The sequence below is a fragment of the Narcine bancroftii genome, chromosome 12 (genome assembly GCF_036971445.1).
Source record: "Narcine bancroftii isolate sNarBan1 chromosome 12, sNarBan1.hap1, whole genome shotgun sequence".
NCBI classification, from domain to species: Eukaryota; Metazoa; Chordata; class Chondrichthyes; order Torpediniformes; family Narcinidae; genus Narcine; species Narcine bancroftii.
The window spans coordinates 78,955,343-78,977,231 of NC_091480.1; the positions used below are offsets into that span (position 1 = coordinate 78,955,343).

Sequence of the window (21,889 nt, forward strand, 5' to 3'; positions counted from 1 at the left end):
GATGACGGGGGGGCGTCGGGAGTTGGATGACGGGGGGGCGTCGGGAGTTGGATGACGGGGGGGCGTCGGGAGTTGGATGACGGGGGGGCGTCGGGAGTTGGATGACGGGGGGGCGTCGGGAGTTGGATGACGGGGGGGCGTCGGGAGTTGGATGACGGGGGGGCGTCGGGAGTTGGATGACGGGGGGGCGTCGGGAGTTGGATGACGGGGGGGCGTCGGGAGTTGGATGACGGGGGGGGCGTCGGGAGTTGGATGACGGGGGGGCATTTTCATTACTGAAAAAGTGCTAGTTTTTGGAGGTTGCTGGTGTTTAGAATCCCGGATAAGAGGTTAGTCACCTGTCGTTGCCTGTAATAATGATTTACAGAGAACCCTCATCTGCTTCAATGTTTTCTGTGTGAATTAAGGCCAAAGATGTAATTGGCAATGACAGGGTTACTTCAAATGTGAACCCTTGTCAAAGGCAGCAATTCATTTTAATTTCTCCATTGCAAAGAACTCCCCATACCTGTTAATCAATTGTGATCTAGCCAAATGCTTGAGTGGCCTAACCATGCTCTAATTGATTATCACATGTTAATTCTTCGACAGAAGGGGAGACTTTGATTCTAGTGATATTAATTATCCATGATATAAAGGAAAATGAGCTGGACAAGGTTTCTAAATTTAACAGAAAACTTACATTTGGACCTCAAGGGGCAAATTGATTTATGTTTAGCCCCAACAACTCTTATACAAGTTTTGTATATTGTATTTCTGATTTTATTACTTTTATTCTCTTTAGGCTTTCTGCCAAATTGATTGTATTCAAGTACAAAAGATTGTCAAAGGGACTTACTTTTTGTATTAACTGGAGTCCGATTTCCTCTTTTCAATACTGCAGTCGGGTCATTTGTGCTTTGTGCCTTTTATTGATTATTCACTTAAGATGGGTTCAATAATGTCCATCGTCTCTCACTTGGCACTGAAATCCTTGCTTCTCCATTTTAAAGCTTCCTAAGATCTAACTGTCGATTCACACTTTGTGAGGAGTGGGAAAAGAAAAGTGGTATATTGTTGTAGCAACTGTCATTTTAGTTAGTATTTTATAATGCGAAGTCCGCAATCAATAACCTTTGATTGCAGAAAATTATTAATTTTGTCTTGCTACATTTGGTTTTCCAACTGCAAAACCTTAAATATGTCTATGTTAGCAGCATTGCATACATTTGTCTCTAATAGAACTACCTTCACCAATTTTGTGGTGAGGTCATTTCTATTTTAGAAATTACAAAGGTGTAGTTCTGAGTTTACATTATTGTCTGTGATTAATTTACTGCTGGAGAGATAAATTGAGGGTTTGGGGAGTTGGTGGAAAATTAGAAGGATTTAGCATTCAATAAAAGTACATTTTTGCCTGTAAATCAATATTTTGAATGTTGTGAGCATGTATATTTATGATCAATACCAGAGAGGTAACATTTACAATTGTTGTAGTTAAACAGCTTGTGTAACTTAAACTGCTTGAAATTTACATTGAACAGTAAATTAGTGTTGTGACTTGCAAATCAATGCAATTAAATTGTTTAAAACAATGTATTTAACTTATTGCAGCTACAAGTGCTGTGGTGCTACAAAGCCAATTAGGGTGGTCTTTTAGAAGACGATTGATAATGCAGGTACGGCAGTTGTGACACGTCTTCACTTGTATTCAGTATATTGAAACTGAATGTTAATTTTAGGAGTATGTGGGATATGATGCTAAGAAGTTCTGTAGCTGGTAGAGAGCAAAAGACAATGGTTGGAATTTCAACAGAATTCTGAAGAGATGCATGTTATAATGCAATGAAAATGTAAATATTTTGATATTTCTGTGTAAGATGTAGAGAATTGATATTTAAAAGAATACTTTTGGCTCCTTCCTCTGTCTGCATATATAACCATTTCTATTTTGAGAGGAATTAGTAATTTTTTTGTTACTGTCTTGGTCGTCTTTCCTTCTATTGCCATATTTAAATTCTTTAAATTCATTATAGCCAGTTTTAGCTGAATGTTGTGTCTAACAACATTATGAAGTTAAAATACAATAATGGAGATTACTTCACATCTCTTGCTACTGTTAAATAGGTATGGCTGTATTGAAGGGTATTCTGGTCTTATGGTTGCAAAAGCCTGCTGACATTTAAGTTGTAGTGAACTGAGGATTTTTCCTTACAAATATAACTGACACATGATGGATTGGTCCTTGATGCTGTGAGGCAATGCAGTAAGCTCAAGGACATGACCGTGTTCTGATTTCAAATTTTAAATCTTTCATTTTCTTCATAGGCAAGTGTTAAATAGAATTAAAATTGATTGGGTCAATCTAGGACCATGAATTACTGAAATAATTTGGTATTTTCTGTTGAAGTAGTTATTTCTTGTCAGTCTTAAGTCGGTCTGACTCAGGTTTAAGACGATGAACAAGATCTATTTTCCAACAGCTGACAAGCATTAAACTGGGACTGTGTACTCCTCACTTCCTATGTACCATTCATGCCAGATAATTTGCATTATTTTGCATTCAGTGATCCATCTGTAAACCTGATATCTGAAAACCAGCTAATCAAACAATATTACTTCCATTGCAATCAACTAAAATGACAGTGTTGATTCCCAAAGTCGACTATTGCAGTCAATTAGTGTTTAACTATGATCTTTGTTCAAGAATATTTGTAACTCTGCATATGATCAGGCTGTCCCAAAGCGATGGCAGCCACAAAAAGGGTGGCTCAGTTAGTGTAGCGGTTAGTTCAATGCTGTTACAGTGCCAGAAACTGATTTGAATCCTGCGCTGTCTGTAAGGAGCTTGTCTGTTCTCCACGTGTCTCCGTAGGTTTCCTCTAGGTGCTCTGGTTTACTCCCACCCTTCCAAATGCACTGGGATTGTAGGTCCATTGAGTGTAATTGGGCAGAAAGGCTTGTGGGCTGAAATGGCCTGTTAACATTCTCTATGAATAAATTTATTCCAGTGCCTCAAGCATTGTTGATAGATTTTATTTTCAAAATTCCTTGGAAATCATTGGATGGGCACTGGGGAGAGAATCCTTAATTTCATGCTACATTGATATTTCCAAGCTGTGGCCATGAGTCCTTAATGCTAAACACTCAGTAATGTATTTCAAATAAGAAAAAAAAACTTAATTCTCCATAATTTGAAATTATTCAGACTATTGGATAACTAGCAAAATTCTTAGTCATGCACACAAACTCAGTCTCCTGCCCACACCCTAGCCTCCTCTTATCTTACCACCCTTCAAAACAGCCCACTCCTTAATTTAAACTTGCTCTAGTTTTAGATATTTCTACTTTTTGGGAGAGAGGGTAGTTTTTTTTAGTACCTATCCCTGCAGTTATGTATACCTCGGTCTCTTTCCATTTCATTTCCAGCCTTCATTGGTCCAGGGAGAACATATCCAGTTTCTGCTCTCAACTGAAATGCTCTATTCTGGGATACACTGTGGTCCAGAAAAATACAGTTTCATATGTGCAATCAGATAAACTTGAATATCCTGTGTAAACTATCTGATGCAATCGTGTCCCTGATGCCAATTTATTTTGGTAAAATTTTCCCAGCTAATCTCCTTGCATTCATGCCCAGATGCTATGCTAAAATTGCATGCCCAATTTCTCTCATTGATTAAGCTCTTATTCTAAATTAATAATTCAATATCTTTAGAGAAGCCCCTCTATTAGAAATCTCTAAAATCATGTGCACTGCATGACTGCTTGAATTTGGAAAATCTAGAACTCTGACTTTTGTTTTTCTATTAATAATCACTCTTGCAAATTCAAGCCATAAACGATGAAGCTACTTCCTCTGCATTTCTGAAATGTGAATCACCTCCCCTAAGTGCAGCATGTTTTGCTTTTCACTTTTCCCAGTACCGTGCTAAATATTTGCAGGTCCTACAAGAGCCTATGCAAACAGTTATGTGGAGAATGGCAAACTGAGTACTTGAAGTCTGGGATTTGAATACTGATGTGAATCTTTGCTTTTGCTGACAGTCAACCCAAAAATTACATACATACCCTCAAGTAACATACAATAAAATCCCCGCACCTACAGGGGTTTACAGATGCCGGATATGTGGATTTTCCAGTTGCCTGAGATACTCTTACAATGCCTAACAAAGACACCTGAATTAAGAATAAACAGTTTAAAAGGCAAAAGATGTAAAGTAATTAGAAAAACAGACCCTAATTATGTAAAGTTCAATTCAATCAAGTAATTCCCTTAATTTAAATTTAAACCCCAGTCATTGGTGCTGTAACAGCATTGTGCTAACTGCTACTGTCATAGTTAACCACTGCCACCACCCCCTTCATATTTCCAGATAAAGCCTTACTAATGTACTTAATACTAAAGTCTCTGACTAGGCAGGGATAGGGAGACTCTCTGGGAGAGTCGCCCAGGCAGTGAACAGCGTCTGCTGCCTCTTCATCCTGGGCGAAGTCATTTTATTCAAACTCAACTTTAAAACCCTATTCAAACAGCTGGTGCAAGCAGGGCCACTCCATTGGCTGAATGTTTGCTCCCATGTTCACCAAGGGGTTGTGTGTTGCTTCGGATAATTTACTTTCACAATTTTAAACTTTTAATCTGATCTTTTATTAATTTATTTTTTTATTTATATTCTTTGCCTGTTGTTTGGATTCCAGATACTGGGGATTTTGCTGTATCAGCAAAATAATCATTTTCCTTGGTGATCGGTTAACTATAGATTCAAGCAAAGCTGAAACTCTATAAATGGTCAGAAAGCTGGTCATCAAGTTTTTCATGGTCTGTTACTGCAGACAATTACTCGCAATAAACCTTTTGTCGGTTACCAAAATGCTTCTGTTTTGTCTTCCAACATCCTACGAGGTTCATTTGAGTTTCAACTTTCCTATTGACTTGATGTATAAGCATAATTGAATAGTTGGAATTAGAAAATGTAATGCTGATGTTAGCTTGTTCCAGCCTGGATAGTAATTAGATTTTTACTGTTGAATTTGGAAGTGGGTAGAAAGATCCCCTAATCTTGATTGTTCTTGCGGTGGATCTATGCACAAGGCAGACACTTTTTATAAACCAGTCTCAGCTTTAATGATTTGGACTCCATGTCCCAGCTTTCCCAGGCTACCAACAAGTGCAGACTGATTTTATACTCCACCATATACTGTACTTTAATACTGTACTTTATGGTTTACCCATAGATCTAGTCCAGAGTATAGCATGCAAGGTTAAAAATGGCTGGAGTCCATCAGGTCTAAATCCCAAAAAGGTATTACCTCTGGAAATCTGAAATAAAAATAGGAAATGCTCAGCAGATCAGGCAGTATCTGGGGGGGAGAGAGAGAAACATAGCTGAGAGTTGAGATCACTTTGTTTCTTTAACAGTTGGCATTTGTTCTTTCATGTTGGCAGCCAAGATGTGCTATCTAATGCAGGACATATCAACATGGAACAGTACAAGAATGGGCTCTTCAGATTACATGTCTGTGCTGAATATGATAACCTTTGCAGCTGTTTGCACTTTTTCCTCTTACTGCCACACAACTGTCTGTTTACAGCAGGCAAAAGGCAATTTTGTGTAATAGGACATGTTCTTTACTATTACATGACAATAAAGGAACTTTGAATCATGAATATATATTCATGTATCTATCCAGAAGCCTTTTGAGCACTGCTATTGTATCTGCTTCCATCACTATTCCTTGCAGCCCATTTCCAGGCACCTACCACACAGGTTTTTTTAATTGCCCTGCACATTTCCATTAAACTTCCTCTCCTTCAGCTTAAATGCACATCCTCTTGTGTTTTACCCTCAGCAAAGATTTTTTTACAGTCCACCCTAATGATAATTTTCATGATTTTGAAAGCTACTTTCATTCCCGGATCCATGGTCCAAAAAGGGAAAGGAATACAGAACATTCTTAATATGTAAGGTGTATCATCTCCAATAAATTGCTCTTTGTAGCTACTTTAGAGTGTACATTGTGGTTGTTGGACAACATGTCTGTTAGTATGATCTTATCAACTTTGGTGCATTTTATTAGGCTTCAGTTTTATTTCAAATCACCGTGTGCAAATTAGGAGCAATAGAAAATAAATCTCTTAAATTATTCTGAGTTAAAAATGTCCACACGCCCAACATTACAAAAACAGCTCCTTCCCCTCTGCCATCAGATTTCTGAATGGACAATGAACCTATGGTCATTACCTCACTTATTCTATTTTTTGCCCTAATTATTTTTAAAAATCTTGTATTTATGGAATTGTAATTTATTAGCAATTTTGCGCATGTAATGCACAATACAGCTGCACAAAACGGCACATTTAGTGACATGTTCGTGATAATAAACCCGATTCTGATTCCTCCCAATATATTGAGTTTGTTCTACATTTTGCTGAATATAGCAGGTGATTTCCTCATTTTTAATATCCATGCTTGTGTGAGAAGCAGATGGGAATCCATGCAGGAGAGGCAAACCTGAAAACTCCATATAGGCAGCAGTTGTGTACAGGAAAATATTGTGTATCAAAACATATTCCTCTTTTAATGGGGTCTTTTAAAAGTTAGAGCTATGATTTTTTTTTAACATTGCATTCAAAATCTGCTCAGAAATGGTAACCTTAAATATTGACTGGAAATTGAACACTTGAATTTGACATATACAGTGGTGCTAATTACAGATCAATTTGGAGAGGGTAGAAGTTGAGTGTAATTCTGAAATTTGTACCATGTCAAAGTTGCTCTGTTCATACGACTAAATGTTGATGCTCGATTTGCATGTAACTATTTTACATTCCAGTGGATTTGCTCAGTGAAGGATTAGAATTTCATAACCTCTACTACTTGTAATACAAAAGCTTTTCTGCTTTTAACATTCCTGTTCATTTTGGAACAAATATTTTTACAAAACTTTTGAATCTTTTCAGGTGGCGCATCTTGTTACATTGTTACTCCATTCAACAGCTTGTAACCTGATTTCTTCCTTCAATGTTACAGAATGTGATAGAGCGTAACCCATATCCTGATGATGAAGACCTAGTCGAAGTCAAGTTTGCCAAATCACCAATAATGTCCACATATTTGGTGGCATTTGTAGTCGGTGAATATGACTTTGTGGAAACCAAGTCATCAGACGGCATTTTAGTCCGTGTCTACACACCCATTGGAAAAGCGGATCAAGGAAAATTTGCTCTTGAGGTTGTTTTTGTTTTTTAATATTGCTTTAGCCTTTGAATGGAGAGACAAAAGTTGCCTTTTCTAAAATTCAAGTTCTCAATAAATGCATTCCATTTTCCCAAGTGAAGCTTAAATAATATTTGTTTGCTCATGAAGGTAACTTTAGGTGGATTTTTTGTGTACTTCTGAATTTTAATTTTGTTATTTCCTGTTTTAATATCCTTTGGTTATTTAGTTGTACACTTTGATCTGTAATCCAACTGCAATGAAGAGCGGTTTAAGTTCTAGTTTGTGAATTTCCAGTAGCATGAAGCACAAATCAAGGCTCCCAATTGCTTAATGCAGAGTGGAGATGCAGAAGGGCAAGACTAGTTGGGCTAACCTGTACCCACCTTTGTAACAATAAGAATGGGGTAATTGGAAATTGGAGGTCAGTTGCATTTGTAATTAATTCAGAACCTAGAAAAAGCAAAGTAATACCTGGATGAAGAGGAAATATTTTATCATCGCCTGTAATTGAGGATTTGTTTTTATTTAAAATAAATGCTATTGCACCTGATACTTTAAATTTGTTTTTGTTTAAAAAAAATACCTAGTACAGTGCTCTTTTGTGAGCAGACTAACAGGTTATCTCTAACATTCATACAGCCATATAAAGAACACAATTTAGAGGATAGGATCGCAATAAAAAAGATCAATTTTCACCAACGAGAGTAGAATGATAGTACTGTCATGGAGTTTATTCAGGATCTGATGGCTGCAGGGAGAAAATTGGCTTTGAACCTGTTGGTGTGAGCTTTTACATGCTTAAGCCTTCTCCCTGATGAGAAAACAGCATGTCCGGGGTGTGATGGGTCGTTCAGTGTGCTAGCGGCCTTTTTAGGCAGTGGTAGATGCAGATGGAGCAAGTTGTTGAGGTACAGAAGGGACATGCTGAACCTCAAGTCTTCTGAGAAAGTAGAGGCTTTGAGGCACTTTCTTGACTCGTATAAACTTTATTGAGATTAAAAATTTATTATGAAATGTGTCGGCAAATGACCATCATAGTAATTAATTTGGGTCTCTTGCTCCCTATTGAAAATGGCCTTGCCACACACACGAGTGTGCTGTGGCATCAAATAATTGGATTCTGAAATTTGAGATAAAGAATAATACTTGCCATTTTTAACTCCTCTGAGGTACCCACCAAACCTTTCTGAAAATGCTTGCGTGTACGCACCAGCATCAAGCAAAAATGTCACAATCTAACCTGCTGTACTCATTGTTCAAATGTTAAAAAGCATATTATTTAAATGCATCTCTGGAGGATGGGTTTCTGGTCACGATTAATATTCCAGTAAAAAGTTAACTCCTTCAGGAAGAAAAGTAAGGGACTGGAATGGTGTGCAAGGTTGAAATTGGAGAGAAAATTGACTTTCAAATTCTTCAAATACATGCATTGCATACTGAAATATTTTGAATTGTGTGTTAGTGTTCTGCATAAATCAAGTTTGTAGCCACTGTTATTTTCCATATTGGCAGCGACATTACTCATCCTCCTGCTATAACTGCTGATTCATAGGGCCAGTTTCCCGATTTTAAAGGCTGTCTGGGACTTAAAGTAATCTTGTGAAATAAATCGCAAGATAGTATCGACCAACCAAGTTAGGTTTAAATGTACTTTTTTTTCAATAGAACTTTATTAAAATGTGCATTAGGACATTGTTTCCTTACAGTGATCAGGAAGAAGGAATGTCACTGGCCATCTATGTATTATTGTATTTTTAAAGAATGATAACTTTCTCTTTATAGCCTGAGTATTGTGCATTTCAATTCATTTTTTTCTGTAACAAAATCTAAAGGGAGTTGTAGCCTTGTTTGCTGTATTTGTGGAATGAAACTGGACGATTGAAGTTCTAATTTTCTGGGGTTTTTTTTAATCACTTTTTTCTCTCTCTCCCCATTAGGTTGCTGCCAAGACATTACCATTTTATAAAGAATATTTCAACATTCCATATCCTCTACCAAAAATAGATTTGATAGCCATTGCAGACTTTGCTGCAGGTTGGTATCTTGAATTACACAGCAGTTGTTGAGTTTCTGATCAATATTTAGCAGAAGTGATTGTTATGAGATGCATGATTAAAGTGCAGTTTTCATACCAGGCTGATGGTCACCTGATTATTTTAGTTCTTTAATTTCCAAGTAATTTATTTTTTTGGAAAATTTGCAATAATTGAAAATGTTTAAAAATTGTTGTTAAAATCCCCACATTACTGTTTTGACATTGCTTCTGCTTGTTAACTTTTCTCCCTACAACACCATTCAGCTTGGTAACTGTCAGTACTGCTTTTGGCTACTGATAAATGATCTCTGCTTGTCAGAGTTGATTTTTGTTGTTGTTGTTTTGCATTTATACGGGGGAATGAGCTTAAGGACCAGAAGGGCCTGTCACTGTGTTGGATGTCTAAATTTAGTGTTTGCCTACTCCCTTCCAGAAACAATGCACCTGAATTTCTAAAAAGGGAAAATGTTGTGGCCTCAATTCACCACCTCTTTGATAGTGTGCTTGGCATGGGAAGCCCTTTTGCTATTAGCCTGATCCCAGAAATTTCTTATCAGATTTATAAGGAATAGAAGCTAGGTAGGCTATCAACCTTTTGAACCTACTCTAAAAATCAGCAAGGTTGTGACTGACCTTAATGCTGGAGACTTCAATTATATTATTTTGGTGAAACTTTACATATGACCATTTTTATTCACAGGTGCCATGGAAAATTGGGGTCTAGTAACCTACAGGTATTTTGCGTTTACTTACTGTCATTTATTTACTGTTATTTTCCCCATTGGGATTTGGTTCTGAGAGTGGATGTTTAGTATAATGAAAAATGGTTGGATATGCCCTCAAAATTAAAAATCTGGATAGATCTCATTTCAGAGATGAGAGAGAACATCCTTCAGCTGAGTAAATTCAAATTGACATATTGGCATCAAAGCTATTATTTTTGGGAAGACGAGTTCCTGGGCTCTTGTTGGATTATTGATCCAAACTGAATTAAGATATAGTTTCAAAGGCGTAAGAGGGAGAAGATGGATCCTGAGTCTGTTGCACACTGAAGACTCTTTAGAGGGCCTATGCCAGTGGTTCTCAACCTTTTTCTTTCCACTCACATACCACTTTAAATAATCCCTATGCCATCAGTGCTCTGATTAGTAAGGGATTGCTTAAGGTGGTATGTGAGTGGAAAGAAAAAGGTTGAGAACCACTGGCCTATGCTATTGTTCAAAGACCCTCTGCCAACTTTTAAATTTGTTCCAGACCAGTACAATGATGGAAACACCATTGAGGTCAGGGATGCTCCCTGATGCTTATTTAACATTGGTATGTGTGTTATTTAAATGTGTATTAGACAAAAGATGGAAATTATTGTTGATGACATTTATTCAAAGTTTTGATTTGTTCATTTTCAGGATGTGTATTGTTGGCTGGACCAACATTTATTATCTATCTGTAGTTTGTCTTTGTAAAGATGATGGAGAGATGCCATATTAAACCAATTTATTTTTTGCACATTGAAGGAAAGTTCAAGGTGCTCTCTCTCCAAGTCAGGATAGGGTGAATCTTGAAGGTGATGATGCTGGTATTTGTCATTCTAGTTTTGAGGCATTGTTTTAGGGTTTTCCAATCAAAACGTTGAATGTGGTTATCATAGCAGAGACAGATTCATAACTCTTACTGTGGTGGGTAATTTTGTATCTTCACTGAAAATTAGCTTCTTTGATGGCCTTATAATGTGTTCCCTGTTGATAAATAAATCAGGGCTGGGTATTTCTTACTTGATGATTGCAAGCACTTCAACTGTGTTCTGGATTCTCATGCTAGGTCTGTCATTCTTGATCTTGGGTACAATGTTGAAGGATGAAATGTTCTTTTTAATAACATTTGTTGCTGCTACTGCCTTGGTCTCCTATACTTATTTAAACTGTTGATTCCCAGCACGAGAGTGCCAATAGTGGGAGGGCCATATTCTCAGTCCTGAGAATATTTATTTTGATGAAGTATAATTTTGTTCTGATGAGTCAGTGCCTCGTGGATGCCTCATCTTGAACTGCTAGATCATTCTAAATCCAACATATTTAGGAATGGCACAATTAGCACAATGCTGTTACGGTGCCAGTTATCGGTACCAGGGTTAGAATCCCATGCTGTCTGTGAGGAGTTTGTACATTCTCCCCATGTCTGCATGGATTTCCTCTGGGGGGCCCCATTTCCTTCCACTGTTCAAAGATGTACCAGAGGTTGTAGGTCAATTGGGTATAATTAGGTGGCATGGGCTGAAATGGCCTGTTACTGTGCTGCATGTCTAAATTTAAAATTCTTAAAAATGTAAGCATGATGGCAGCAAATAGCTTGCTAAGCTACTTTATGTCCAAAGAAACTGTGAAACTGATATTGGCAGTTGCATCCCTTGATGTAAGGATAGGTTAAATTGCTTTACTTATTTTTTTTAAACCATCTGCCAGAGACCTTTCTGACATCTGTCCTTCAGGATTCGGACAGATTGGTCAGTAGTGTTGTTACGTCAAAATTTGTACCATTCTGTGTGCTTCTTCTAATATAGTGGTCAATTTGGAGGAGTAATGATTCATCTGCTGAGCCGGCACAATAGATCACTTTTCTCTGTGTATCCTAATGCCATGAAACTTAATGGAGTTGGAACACGTGCTGACAATTCAGAGGGCCATTCCTGACAGTAATCTTGCAATCTTCAATGGTTCTGATCTGCTGGTAGGATGAGATTTTATCAGATTGTGAGGGATGTGTCCGGTATATTGGTTGAAAAGAGGATTTTGCAAGTATGGTTATGTTAGGCCATTCCTTAAGATCATTATTGATGTTTATCAGGAAGGTTATGGTCAATCCAGTTTTGTTTTGAAATGCCAGAAAATACCATGGAATTAAGTAGATAGATCAACATCTACTCTCCTGAGTATTTGTTCAGAGAAATCGCCAGATATGCAGGCATACAAGCATCAGTAGACTGAAATATCCATAAACATTGGTGGGGGTGGGGAAACCATGTATTATCAGAAATGCGTACATTATTAGAACTCCAGTGTTGGAAAGCACTAATTTATGCTGTTAGTTTTATGACAGCACTGGTCCTTGCTGACTTGTGAGTAAAGAATGTCTCCCAGTTCTGAAGATTTTTTCCACTTTGATATAGTCTAAGATCTGAAGTGTTCTTTCTTAACCATCCTCCTTTCATTGGATAGAATGTTCCACTATTTTATAAACCTTCATTATTTTTGGAATTGATCTAACAGTATATCAGTATACTCCTGGAGACCTTTATCTGATGTAACGCTATTTCCTTCTAGCAAAAAAAAGGCTTTCATTCATAAATATCACTTGCATATGCTGTGATTAAAAATGACCAAATTGATGTGTCAATTTGCAGTGAAGAATTGCCTTTTGCATTTTCTAATAAATTCTTCAGAAGGCAAAATGACATATTGGCCTTTTTGTCAAGGCAGTTGTAGTTTAGAAATAGAAAAGAATTGTTACAATTGTGCAGGGTGCTTGTGAAGCTGCACCTGGAAATTTGTATACAGTTTTGATTCCATAATTAAGAAAGGATGTATCCGCTTTGCACACAGTCCAGAAAAAGATTCACGAGGCTAATTCTTGGAATAAGAGGGCTGGCCTTTTAGAAAGCGGTAAAATGTTAGATCTGTATTCTTCAGAGTTTAGATGAATTATAGGTGATGGTATTGAAGTGTATAAAATCTGAAGGGATTATGAGAGAATAGTGAGATGATTCTATTCATGGGAGGGCCTTGAACAAAGGTATGTAAAAATCCATTCTTGCATAGGATGATGAATCTCTTGAATCCTCTACCCTGGAGACATTGGATGTATTTAAAAATGAAAATACCATTTCAAAAATCAAGGAATTGTGGACTAGCACAAGAGGAGTTGAGGCTTAGGGTAGATCATTTATGATTATATTGAGCGGAGGAGCAGGCACAAGGTCTCCTACTGCTATTCCTAATAACTGTTCTCTATGATTTCCTTATTTTCAAATGTTTTGTTTGTTCTGAAGACTGTGACTCCTTAATGAAGATTTAGTTTTATCTTTGCTATATCATACCAGTAATCCATCTTGATGTGAATCTTGACCTCCAATGTTTTATAAATTGGTCATGGACCTGACAGACCAGAATAGAGCAGCAGGCTGCTGTCAAGAATTTCGTTATCTGATCTTTGCATTAGCGAGTGAGTTGCTTGTCTTAATGGACTAACTTGTATCTGTGTTTGTATTTGTATATTTTGTTATTGGTGAGGTTAAATTTGGAGGGTTATTTCTGGCTAACTTGAATGTAGAATCCAAAACGTGTACTTTGGTGTTGAATTTCACAAGTCAATAAATCTCAATATAAAAGCTTTTCAGTCACAATGATAGAATGCAGTATTGGATCAATATTGAAGTTAGAGTGAAAATGCAAGGTTCATCACTGTCAACAGCCAGTTGGCTCCAAAGGGTGCAATACACAAGTGTTGGAGAAACCGAGAGGTCATGCACCATCCATAGGAAGTAAAAGGCAATCAGCATGTCAGAACTAAGTTTCCTGAGGAAGGGCTCAGGCCAAAATGTTGATTGCCTTTCTCTTCCTGTGGGTACTGCATGACCTGCTGAGTTTCTTCAGCTCTTTCGTGTATTGCACTAGACTAAGCATCTGCAGATTTTCTTGTTTAACTCCATTTGACACAAGAAGTCTTGTGCTAAGAAACTGAGCCAAAACATGCTTGTGAATTGCTCATACAAATTAACATTTCTCATCTATTTTTTCTAGTTTATCTATCTTGAATTTGTTTTTAAGATTTAAGGTCCTACCTTTCTGACAAATCCCATTATTTTTCTTTGTATTTCCTAGCATGTAGTTGCTGTTATGGTCATAGGAATGTGGTTTAGTCTGCTCTCTGAAATAGTTCAGCAGACTTTAATTAAACCCTATCATGGGCAAGAAATACCAGTCTCCTTTGACCCTCAAATCTCACAAACAAAACATAAACTTGTTATTTATTTATTGAGATGCAATCCTTGTTTTACTGAAATGTATCACTGTTCTTTTCTCCAGAGAAACAGCCCTCTTGATTGATCCAAAAAATTCCTGTTCATCATCGAAACAGTGGGTTGCTTTGGTAGTCGGCCATGAGCTTGCTCATCAGTGGTTTGGAAACCTCGTCACTATGGTAATATTCTAATCTTTGGAAAATAGTGGATTTGTGAGAACTCAGCTTGTTCTGCTAAAAAACGAGAGATTTTTCTCTCAGCAAAGGCTTGCTTGCATCTTAAAATTTCAGTGTACCAGTGATTCATTGCTTTTAAGATCGGTCGTGATTCAATCTTAGATAATGTGAGTTGGAGAAGATGGATTAAATAAGCCTCTTCAGCTCTCAATAGATTTTGATGCTTGATTCTAACAATGTTTATTAACTTTGTATTCAGGAGTATTTGCATTCCTATTTGTATATAAAATGAGATTGGGGGGGGGGGGTAACATTTTAACTAAATTTGGAGTTGGAACTGCTTAATTTAAATAATTTGCTCCACCCAGATATGTTCGAGAGTAGTTAAGCAATTGTCCTTGTGAATTTTCTTCAGGTAGATATTGATATTTGTGATTTATTTTCTTGGGATATAATATTACAATTTGTAGCTGCTCCTGAGATCAATTATTTCCAAAGTTGCCATGTTACTGTCAGCCAGGATCATACAAGAGAAACTGTTTTAGTGTTTTTTTCATTTTTGACAACTTTTGATCAATCTGCTCAAGAACAGATGGTGAGCTTGTCCTTGAGACCGAATTCTTTTGTTTTCATTCTAACCAGCATATTTTCTGCATGTGAACCAGTAGATCTTGCCTCTTGTGACCCAAAGAATAAAATCTCTGCCAGTATGTGCATGTGAACAGGACTAAAACATGAAAGTCTGCAGACACTGAAGTAAAAACACAATGCTGGAGAAACTCAGCAAGTCAAACATTGTACTTTATAAAGCAAAGATACGGATACATAACCAATGTTTTGGGTTTGAGCCCTACATCAAGGTATAAGCAAAATGTAGGCAGCCACCTAAAAATGGTGGGAGGAGTGACAGCCTACATTTTGCTCATACCTTGATATAGGGCTCAAGTTTGAAACTTCAAACCGTGCATCTTGGCGCCTCACAGTTTGGCGGGCAGCAACCTCCTTTGAAGAAGACCGCAGAGCCCACCTCACTGACAAAAGGCAAAGGAGGAAAAACCCAACACCCAACCCCAACCAACCAATTTTCCGCTGCAACCGTGTCTGCCTGTCCCGCATCGGACTTGTCAGCCACCAACGAGCCTGCAGCTGACGTGGACATTTACCCCCTCCATAAATCTTCATCCGCGAAGCCAAGCCAAAGAAGATATAAAGTACACTGTTTGACAGTCTAGAATGGAGGTGTCAATGTACAGGACAAGAAAAGACGATAGAGAGTTGTGAACTGGGTCAGTGCCATCACGGACATATACAAGAGGTGGTGTCATAAGAAAGCACCCTCTATCCTCAGGGACCCCCACCACCCAGGCCATGCCCTCTTTGCGCTGTTACCAACAGGAAGGAAGTACAGGAGCCTGAACACAAGTGCCCAGCGACGCAAGGACAGCTTCTATCCCTTGGCTATTTGATTTCTGAATGGATAATAACCACGGACACTACTTCACTTTCTCTTACTTTGCAGTAATTAACTTATTTTTATATGTAATTTTTAGCAATATTTGCATGTTATGCTGCCACAAAACAATTAATTTTGTGACATATTCATGATAATAAATTCTGATTCTGAATATCATGGTCTATTAAGCCCCTCAAGCATGATCATTCAACAAGACTACTAGTTTTGACCTTGAACACCTTTTTCCAGCATTTTCCCCATTTCCTTCAATTAATTTAACACCCACAAATCTATAATTTGAGTAAAGTTGATGACAAAGCCTCCCAGCCCTCTGGTTTAAGGAATTTTGCCACCATTTCAGTTCTCAATAGTTGATCCGTTGTCCATGACTTCAAGTATTGCAAGGCAAAGGCCATTTGTAAATTGGAAGAACACTTTATATTTCATCTCAGCAGTCTCCAATCAGATCAATATATAATTCCCCAATTTATGGTAACCTTTCTTTCTTCCCCCCCCCCCCCCCATTAGCTTTCCCTCATCCTCTGCCTTGAGCTCCTAGCCCCTTCGTCTTATCAAAGAGCATCTTTTCCAGCCCCTATCACCTCTCAGCTACTTTCTTCTTCTCTTTCTCCCCCCCTCTTGTTTGCACCTATCATGTCCAAGGCTGTGCTCCTCCCATTCTCTCACCCAACCACCTCCCAGCTTATTTTGGCAGCAGCCTGATTTTTTTTTAGTATCCCTGAAGTCGGACTCTGGTCTGGAACATTAACGGCTTATTACTTTCCATGGACCCGAGTTCCTCCATCACTTTTAGTGTACTGAGGAGAGCATAATGTATTGGAGCAGGATTTTATCCTAGCACTAGAATCTAAAGATACTCTTTTATCTTTTTAATCAGTGTCTGGAGGCCCATCAAACTGAGAACTAGACAGTTTTCCTTGTGGAGTCTACTTTAAGAGAAAGCCAGGGTATATTTACTTTTGCTACTTCAGATGGATTTATAAAATCAAAAGGAAGTAATTTTGTTTAATTCCAACCATTTGAAAATAATCACAAAAGTAATGCATGTTGTCAGTGAGGAAACCATTTTTCAGCTCTGAAAAATGTAATTGTGAAATAAGGCAGTGATGTGAGAGTGCATCAACAGTTGGGAATTCATAATCACAACATTGAATAAGCATGTATAATAATCATCAATGGGAATTGTCCATTTTTAAAAAAATTTTTCACACTGAACCATATCAACCAAAATATGTACAAACGTTTCTCATTAAATTTACACAGTGGTCTTTTTTCCCCCCTTTCCCTCCCTCCCCTCTACCCACCCCCCTCCAAAACCCATAAATATTCAACATATACAATATAATAAAACCATAAAACAATATTTTTACACACCGGAAAATAATCAAGAAAAATGCATCATCTATTGTTACACACTGAATCTAGTCGTTTTGTCTTATCATTTTCATTCTCATTTTAGGGAATGGAGGTCGTAGGCAAGCTCTCTGATATGTCCCATGTATGATTCCCAAATTTGTTCAAACATCGTGACTTTATTTTTTAAATTGTTATTTTTTCCAATGGAATACATTTATTTCATTTCCTGCATTGATTTAACCATAAATTTGGCTACTTTATTCTTTTTACTTTTGCCCAGTTTTATCCAACATTGGGTCCAAACTGAGGTTAAAATCCCCTCCTATCAATATATTTCCTTGTGTGTCTGCAATCTTCAAAAAATATCCTGCATAAACTTTTGATCCTCCTCGTTAGGCGCATATATATTGAGCAAATTCCAAAATTCTGAGTATATCTGACACTTTATCATTGTATATCTCCCTGCTGGATCTACTATTTCTCCTCTATTTTGATTGGTACATTTTTGTTAACTAGTATGGCTACACCTCGAACTTTTGAATTATCGGATGCTGCCATTACGAGTCTCTTTAGTTTATGTTCCACTTCAGTGAGATGCATTTCCTGCACAAATGCTATATCAATTTTTTCCTTCAATAAATTTAGTAGCCGCTTCCTTTTAATTTGGTTATGTATTCCATTCATGTTTATAGTCATATAGTTCAACATGGCCATCTTGTATCTTGCATAAACCTCTTTTCCACCTCCATCCCCCTTTTCCCCATTTTCATCTTAGTTTTCTCTTATTACACTTACAACACATTTAAGACATAAAGTACCCCCGCAGTTCCCACTTCCACTAATACCTCAACTCCAAAAGTTCCCCCCCCCCCTCTGAGTTTCCCCATATCCCTTGCCGGGCAACCACAACTCCCCTTTTCATTTGGATTGCGATCTTGTTCGCAGATTCAACTGATTTTACAGTGACGGTTATTCCCCCTCTACCCAACCCTCTCTAGAAAACACTTTTTTAACACCATAACCAACCATAATAACCATTTACGGAGCAGAAACAGCCCATGTTGGCCTTTTGAGTCCGCACTGGTTCACTGATTTTGTGTGCTCTCTTCAGGCATTAGTCCCGGTAGATCTTCATTCAATAACGATGGGCAAAATCAATGCAGGTGGAATCTTATTGAAATTGAAAGCAAGATTGTTGTCCTGGCATATAACAAAGCTCTCTCCTTTTTACCCCTTTACTCCCTTGTTTCCCTTCTCTTTTCATATACATTGTTTTTACATCTTTATATATACTTTATCGCCTTTCTTCATTCTTGTTACATCTCCATCTCTTCTGTCCTGCAAACATTCTGTGAATTCTTGCGCTTTCTCTGGATCCAAGAACAGTCTGTTTTGCTCCCCGGGTATAAATATTTTAAGCACGGCTAGATGACTTTGTATGAATTTGTAACCTTTTTTCCATAAAGTTGATTTCTCTGTATTAAATTCCTTCCTCCTCTTTCAGAGTTCAAAACTTATGTCTGGGTAGAAAATATTTTTTTAACCCTTGTATTCCAATGGTTTATTATCTTTAATTTTATTTCTTGCCCGTTCCAGTATATTTTCTCTTGTCGTGTATCTCAAAAATTTTACTAAGATGGATCTTGGTTTTTGATGTGCCTGTGGTTTCGGAGCTAATGTTCTCTGTGCCCTTTCTATTTCCATTTCTTCCTGCATTTCTGTCATTCCCAGGACCTTCGGGATCCATCCTTTTATAAATTCCTTTATATCTGTGCCTTCTTCACCCTCCTTCAGGCCCACTATTTTTATGTTGTTTTGCCTACTATAATTGTCCAACATATCAATTTTCTGAGATAACAACTCTTGTGTCTCTTTAATTTTTTGTCACTTTCTTCCAATTTTTCTCAAGTCATTTACTTCCATTTCTACAGCCGTTTCCCGCTCTTCCACATTCTCTACTCTTTTCCCTATTTCTGTCATTACCAGTTCTAACCTTTGCATTTTATCTTCTGTTCTTTTCATTTTTCTTTTAATTGCATTAAATCTAATGATAACCATTCTTTTAGTGATCCCTATCTATATTCTGTTCATCAGTTTTACCTTTTATTTCTCTGTGAAGATCTTGGTGGTCTTCCTCTTCTTCGGTGTCTGTACCTGTGTTTCGTGTTCTTCTCCTCTGTGTCTCTTCTGTTTTTCCTGATAAGCTGCTTGTATCTCTTTGTCGGGCCTCTTGTTGCTGGTCCTCCCGTCCTGGGCTGCTCGTCTGTTGTGCTTCCTGACGTTGGTCGTCTTGTCGGTCTTCCTTCTGTCTATCTTCCACGTCTGTTTCATCGCTCCCTCTTCTGCTGTCTTCCTTGTTCTCCAGCTGAGAGCCCTGGTGTCAGGCGTCCCTCAGCTGCTCACTCTGTGACAGCCCGCTCCTCTGCTGAGCCCCCCTCCCGCCGGTGTCCTCTTTCTTCTTTGATTGCGCATTTTTGTTTGGCTCCGAGAGCCATTTTTGTAGTGTACCAGCTGGTGGGTCGCGACTCTGCAGGGCAGACACTGACCTTTAGGATCGGGCGCTCCTCGTCACCACAGCATCCTGTTCCGTGTGGAGGTAAGGCGGCCTCCTTTCTTCTCCGGTGACTTTTTAACTTTTTTTTTCCAGTTCTTACTTTCTTCTTTCTCTTCTCTGTATCTTTATCTTCTATTTCTATTTCTTGTATTCTATTTTTGTTATGCTTTGGTTTTTCCTAACTTTTTTCCATTTTCCTGGAGAGGGCTGGTTTTCCCTACCAGCTACTACTCCATCACGTGACTCCTCCCTATTGGGAATTGTCCTTGACCAAGCTGGTAACTGTCAATGGGATTGAAGGAAATAGAGCCCAAAATTAACTGTAGAGAAAAGTAAAAACAACAAGCTTCCAGATTAACATTGGGAAATCCACAAATGCATTACATATGGTGTCAAATGAATATGCATGATATGGCCAATAAATATTGGTTTACCAAATTTGTTCTTTCTACCCTCAAGCAAACAGCTATTGGTCTGAAACACTCATCCATACATTATAGTTACACAGCAAGTAAGATTTATGGACTATGAATTTCCCAGCAGGGCAAAACAGGCTTGGATAATTGTGCTCAGTTGCTGTCTGTAACAGATGTTTACTATTCTCTGAGTGTATGGGAAGTCTTCAATGATCTTCAGTAACAGTCTGCAAGATTCCAAGTTTTTGCATCAGTTGAGTTTGTGTTCAAGCTGTATTTTAAAACAATACAAGCTTCACAGAGGTCATGCTGTGGCCATTATTATGTCCTGGCCTGTGGGGGGGGGGAGAGGAGAGGAGACTTTTAAAAAAAAAAAAAAAAAAATTGTGCTGTGATTATGCAAATATAAAATGTGCATTCAAATGTAATTTCTATGATTGTAGGAGTGGTGGACTCATCTGTGGTTGAATGAAGGCTTTGCTTCTTGGATTGAATATCTATGTGTTGATTACTGCTTCCCTGAATATGATATCTGGACCCAGTTTGTATCTGCTGACTACACACGAGCACTAGAACTTGATGCTCTTGACAGCAGTCATCCAATTGAGGTAAGGCTGCTTTACCTCCTTTCAGTTTCTCTGCAGGTGCCACAAAACTTTGATGCTTCATCTCACAACCCACAAATATTCCTTTTTGTAACAGGATTTTAAAGTTTGTCAAGTGATTATTTGTCGAAGTTGCTTTCTAATCTGTAATTTAAATTTGTTCCGTATCACTTTTTTAAAACATGACTTTTGTACCTTTCTGCAAATTTTTCTCTTTGTTAAATTCAATGAGCAGTACATAACTGGCCATTCTGTAAGTCAAGAATATGAAGGCAATCTGTTCAGTTTGTATAATTATAGAAATTGTTTCCAGAATTAAGATCTCCCAGTTTACAAAGTTGTGTGCAAAGTACAATTTTTCAATAATAGAAGCATCTTAATGTTTTCTGATGTGTAACATTAATGTAATTAATTGAGATATGGAGCTTTCGCAAAAACTCATTTCTTGGCTGAAATAATAATTAGCTATGTCACAGGCTGGAGATCAGGAAATTTAATGACAGAAAACATCCAATCTATAATGGATTTCAATATTCTGCAAAATGCACTTCTGAATTTCTTGAAATATGTGATCATAAGTGACTTAGCACTGTCACTACCATTAAACTTTGCAAATTGTCATCTCTGTTAGTGGGGCTAAAGGTATCGACAAATGCGACTTAAGTGATGAGGATATTCTTGTTGCTCTCTGACTTTTGTCATTTGCACAGTCACCAATGTTTCTAGGATATTGCTGGAGTAATAGAAATATTTTAAAACTTTGCATATAGGTAGTTATCTAGTATTTCTTCCTTCTCAAGCAAATCATAGTGCAAGGTTGAATTTTCAACGAAGTACCATACCTTTGCTAAAATCAATATACCATGAAGTTGTTTGTGTAAGAATAGAATGGCATTGACAAAAATATAATGAAAATACTACAGGTGCCTAACCTTTTATCTGAGATTCTGAGCTCCTTGCCCACTGCCCGCCCGGGCCCCGCTGCCCCCCTCGCCCGCCGCCCGGGCCCCGCTGCCCCCCTCGCCCGCCCGCCCGGGCCCCGCTGCCCCCCTCGCCC

At 37.9% G+C, this 21,889-nt stretch overlaps 1 protein-coding gene across 1 annotated transcript in view; it reads left to right on the forward strand.

Annotated features, from left to right (window-relative positions):
- LOC138747624 (puromycin-sensitive aminopeptidase-like) overlaps positions 1-21,889 on the forward strand; it is a 117,085-nt gene that overhangs the window by 37,977 nt on the left and 57,219 nt on the right. The window contains 5 exon segments of the mRNA XM_069907025.1: positions 7,014-7,214; positions 9,140-9,236; positions 9,938-9,971; positions 14,316-14,430; positions 20,671-20,835. Of these exon segments, the coding sequence (XP_069763126.1) occupies positions 7,014-7,214; positions 9,140-9,236; positions 9,938-9,971; positions 14,316-14,430; positions 20,671-20,835 (612 nt within the window).